This window comes from Monoraphidium neglectum, assembly GCF_000611645.1.
Source record: "Monoraphidium neglectum strain SAG 48.87 unplaced genomic scaffold scaffold03195, whole genome shotgun sequence".
NCBI classification, from domain to species: domain Eukaryota; kingdom Viridiplantae; phylum Chlorophyta; class Chlorophyceae; order Sphaeropleales; family Selenastraceae; genus Monoraphidium; species Monoraphidium neglectum.
In genome coordinates, this window is record NW_014010433.1 from 3733 (window position 1) to 7642 (window position 3910).

Consider the following 3910-nt stretch of genomic DNA (forward strand, 5'->3'; position numbering starts at 1 on the left):
TCAGCGAAAGCGCGCTCACGTTCGCTCCTCTACGCCAGCCAGCCCTCCGGTGAGTTCTCAACCTATTACAACAGTCTTCTAGGCGCTGCTCACAAGCGGATCTCGACCGTCCTGCCGATCTATCAGCGCCAGTTCTCTCGGCGCCCGTGCCTGTTGATTTACAGACTATGAACGTAGAAAATATATTCAATTGACGATGTGTGCGCCGGAGCAGCTTGTATGAGAGTGTGCTTTGCGCCACCACACCGCGCGCCGACCATGCCTATGTCGTTGCCGGCCCCCTCAACTCCCGCCGAGATTTCCAAGATTTCCTCGCTATACATATCCCGTTTCCCTGGTATTGCTCCAATTCACTGACACATCCCTTTCCTACCAACCCCGCCTTGGCCCCGTTTACCCTAGTGTGAAAGGGCAGACCATTGCACTCACCCGCGCACAAAGAGCACTCATCGGGACACCCGGTGGGTGCCCCCCCTCCCAAAAACTTGATCCACGCCCCCTTTGCCCCCACCCAGGCCCCAGCAGGGGTTCCTCGCGCCCCTGCATCCCTGCAAATTAGCGCGAGTCCCGTGTGCTTACAGTGTGTTACCCCCAGCTCGGGCGCACAGGCGCCGACGTAGGGAGAGTTGACTAAAGGCTGGGCGCCGCAGGCTCCAAACCAAGTGATACGCGCGTTTCTTGTGGTGAGTCGGTGTGTGTTGGCAGCGGCCAGCGACAGCGGCCAAGCAGCTGGCGCAAGAGAGCAGAGCACAGCAGCAAGAAAGGAAGACAACAAAGTAAATTGAGTTTGCTGCGATGCTGACGGGCGCTTTGCAACACAATGCACAACAGATTCCGCGGCCGCTGCGAGGGCAGCTCAAACCAACAACAATCCAGCGAGCAGGCAGCCGACCGTTGCGACCGCCGGCCCCCACACGCCCGTCGCGCGCCGCTCGCGCCCACGCGCCCCATTTGTGACCCCCAGCTTCGCGGCGTCTGCGTTGCGCCGCGCGGGCAGCATCATGCCGACGTTGGACGCCCCCCCGGGCACGCCCGGCGCCGACGCGGCCCCGGCGGCCGGCTGGTTGGACACCTGCGGTGATGGATGGGCGTTTGGGAGCTTGTGCAGTGGCCTCGCAGAGGTCGTAGGTCGGGCGCCCGCACGCCCCGCGCGGCTGCCAACCCAAGCTGCGTGCCGTTGAGCACAGCACGGGCGCATGTCCAGCCCTGAGCTCTGCAAGGCAGCGCCTGCAGCGCCTGTCCACCTGTCGCCAGAGCACGCCGTTTGCCGCAAGCAACTAGCAATCGGCAGCAGCACCTTCACTGAGCTGCCTTCAACCGTCACCCACCGACTCGATCGACCATTGGCAAGCAGCGACCGTTGGCCTTCCCCCCGCGCACTCGCGCGCCCACCTGCAGCGCAAACTTGAGCCAGTTGTCCGCGCCCTTGACGCACGTCGCGTCCGTTATCTGGCTGGCGCCCGTCTTGCCGTAGGTCCCGCCCTGAATGTTGTTTTTCAGGTAGCACTTGGTAAGCTGAGTCACAACGAACTCGCACTCGGGCACCTGCGTGCACTGGCCCTTGCAGAACTCGACAGCACCGGCGCCGGAGGTGATCGTGACAAAGTCGCGCGTCGTGATGCCGTCGCCGGCGACGTCGTACTTCTTAATGCTGCGGAGCGAGGGGGGCGGGGGCCGCGTGGTGGCTCAAGCGGTGGGCGCACGGCGCCTGGAGGTGCCACTGCGCAAACGCCAGCCGGGGAAGGGGGCGGACCAAAACCCGTGCGGGCCCGCCCGACGCCCAGCCCCGAGCAGCCGCGGCCTCCGCCGCCCTCACCAGTACATGCCCTGCTTGTCCGGCTGCCCAAACGCCTGCCACTGCTTGACGCTCTTGAAGCACAGCGCGTACTTGAGGCTGTCCGGCGTGGAGGTGTTGAGCTGGTAGTCCCGCAGCAGGGTGCACGCGCCGGTCGCGTCGGTGATGTGGGCGGCGCAGCCCGCGCCGGCCTGATCGCAGGCGGCGGCGCACGCGACCGTCCCGAGGTCGCCTGAGGGGCGTTGGGCGCAGGGACCCGCCAGGGGCAGCATGCACGTTGGAACGGGAGCCAGGGTTTGGTGAGAAAAGGGGAAAAGTCCGGGGCCAGGAGCTCTGCGCTTCGTGAACGGACGCCTGTGAGGCAGCAGCCCGCTCTGCTGTGGCCCCAAGGTGTAGATAGGCACCATCCCTGTGCTGCACCACCGGGCCCCGCTCCCCAGCCCCAAGGCCCTTGCCTCACAGCACATCCGCTCGCATTGCGCCCGGCCTGTCGCGTGCGCACGCGCATGCCTCGCACCCGGCCCGACAGTGATGTTTGACAGCACGGTGCCGTTGAGTCCATACTCCCGCACGCAGTAGTACGTCAGCGCCGTCGCGTTGCCCGCGCCCGCCGCCGCGCCCGCGCCCGCGCCCGCGCCCGCGCCGCCTGCCGCGACGGCGGCCGTCAGCACGCCGCCGCCGCTGAAGAGCACGGGCTGCTGCGGCAGCGCGGCGGTCAGGATGGCGCCGGCGCGCGTCCAGGCCTCCTCGCCGCGGAAGCAGGAGACGTCGACCGACTTGCTCGGGCCGGTGGAGCCAAACCTGGTGAGGCGGGTGCGCGGCGCCGCCGCGGGCAGCCAGCAGCGGGGTCGTCGTTGGTGCAGTGTCGCTGGTATGCATGCCGGGGGCAACGACCCCCAAGCAGGCAGTTCGATGACCCGACTTGTCAGGGCGCCGGTGTCACTGCCGCCCTGCCATGAACCAGCGGCCCTGGCACGCCTCAGCACCCCCAGCGCGCCCCGACGGCCCCGGTGCGCCCCAGCGGCCCCGCCACGCCCCGGCACGCCCCGGCAGGCTCACGGGGAGTCCGAGTCGAAGGGGCGGCTCTTGAGGTAGCAGCCCGCGGGCAGCGTCTGCACAAAGTACTCGCAGCCTGGGGTTGTGCTGCACTGGCCCGCGCAGATGGTGGGCTCCACGTTGGTGGGGAAGTCCGTGACGGCGGGCTTGGCCGGCGCGGGCGGCCCGGCGTCGTCGGAGCCGGCCGCGGGCGGCGGGCCCTGGCCGGCGGGCCAGCCCTGGACGTCAAACGTGGGTATGCAGTAGTACTTGTCTCGCGACACGGCGACTGTGGGGGTCGGCGGCGTGGCGGGGGTCCGGGCGGCGCAGCGTGAAGACAGGTCCAGGGCGCGAGCGGCCGCTTGGGGCGCACCGACAGTGCCCACCCCTGGCATTCAGGCGCCGGCGCCTTTTCTCCTGTGTCGCGCCCGGAGCAGCAACCGCGGCTTCGAGTCGCCTGGCTCAACCGGCCCCCCCGCCCCCCTCCCACGGCGGCACAGCAACCCGGCGTCGACAGCCACGCACTCCCGTGCGCAGAACCGAACGCCATCCAGTCCTGGATCGACTTCATGCAGACCGCGGTCACCAACGAGTCCGCGCCGCCAGCGGACGCGTTAATCTGCGGGGCACACGGCACGCGCGCGGCACGCCGTCGGAGCCGCGGGGTGCAAGTTTGACTCACGGCTCCCTCTCTGCTTCCAACCGCGCGGCAAGCTCCGCCGCGCCGCCTGCGCGGGCAAGCAAGGCGCCACCGCTCGCTTGCCGCAGGCCGTCCCCTCGGCAACCCCTCCGAGCGCCGCCGACTCGGCCCCGCACCCACCGAGCCCATGAGGTAGCAGTTGCTGCCCGCCACGACGCCGAACGCCGCGCACGAGGCGCCCATCTTGTTGCATTCGCGGGCGCACATGAATGCGCCCGGGCTCAGCGGCCCGTCCTCCGCGACACGCAGCACTGTCACGTTCTTCTTGATGGATCCCCCGAGGTTGAAGTTCAGCGCGCAGTGGTACTGCACAGCCACCGCGTCCGCCACCGCGTCCGTCGGCGCGGGCGCGCCCGCGACGGGGGCGCCGGGCGCGGCGG

At 68.9% G+C, this 3910-nt stretch overlaps 1 protein-coding gene across 1 annotated transcript; it reads right to left on the reverse strand.

Moving 5' to 3' along the window:
• Positions 1 to 856: 856 nt before the first annotated feature.
• Positions 857 to 3737, reverse strand: MNEG_12340 (hypothetical protein; the record flags this gene model as incomplete). The annotated part of the gene is made up of 7 exons (XM_014039188.1): positions 857 to 1072; positions 1393 to 1651; positions 1817 to 2027; positions 2313 to 2596; positions 2855 to 3119; positions 3356 to 3449; positions 3651 to 3737. 7 exons carry the CDS (start codon positions 3735 to 3737, stop codon positions 857 to 859), a joined length of 1416 nt encoding a protein of 471 aa, XP_013894642.1.
• Positions 3738 to 3910: the final 173 nt, after the last annotated feature.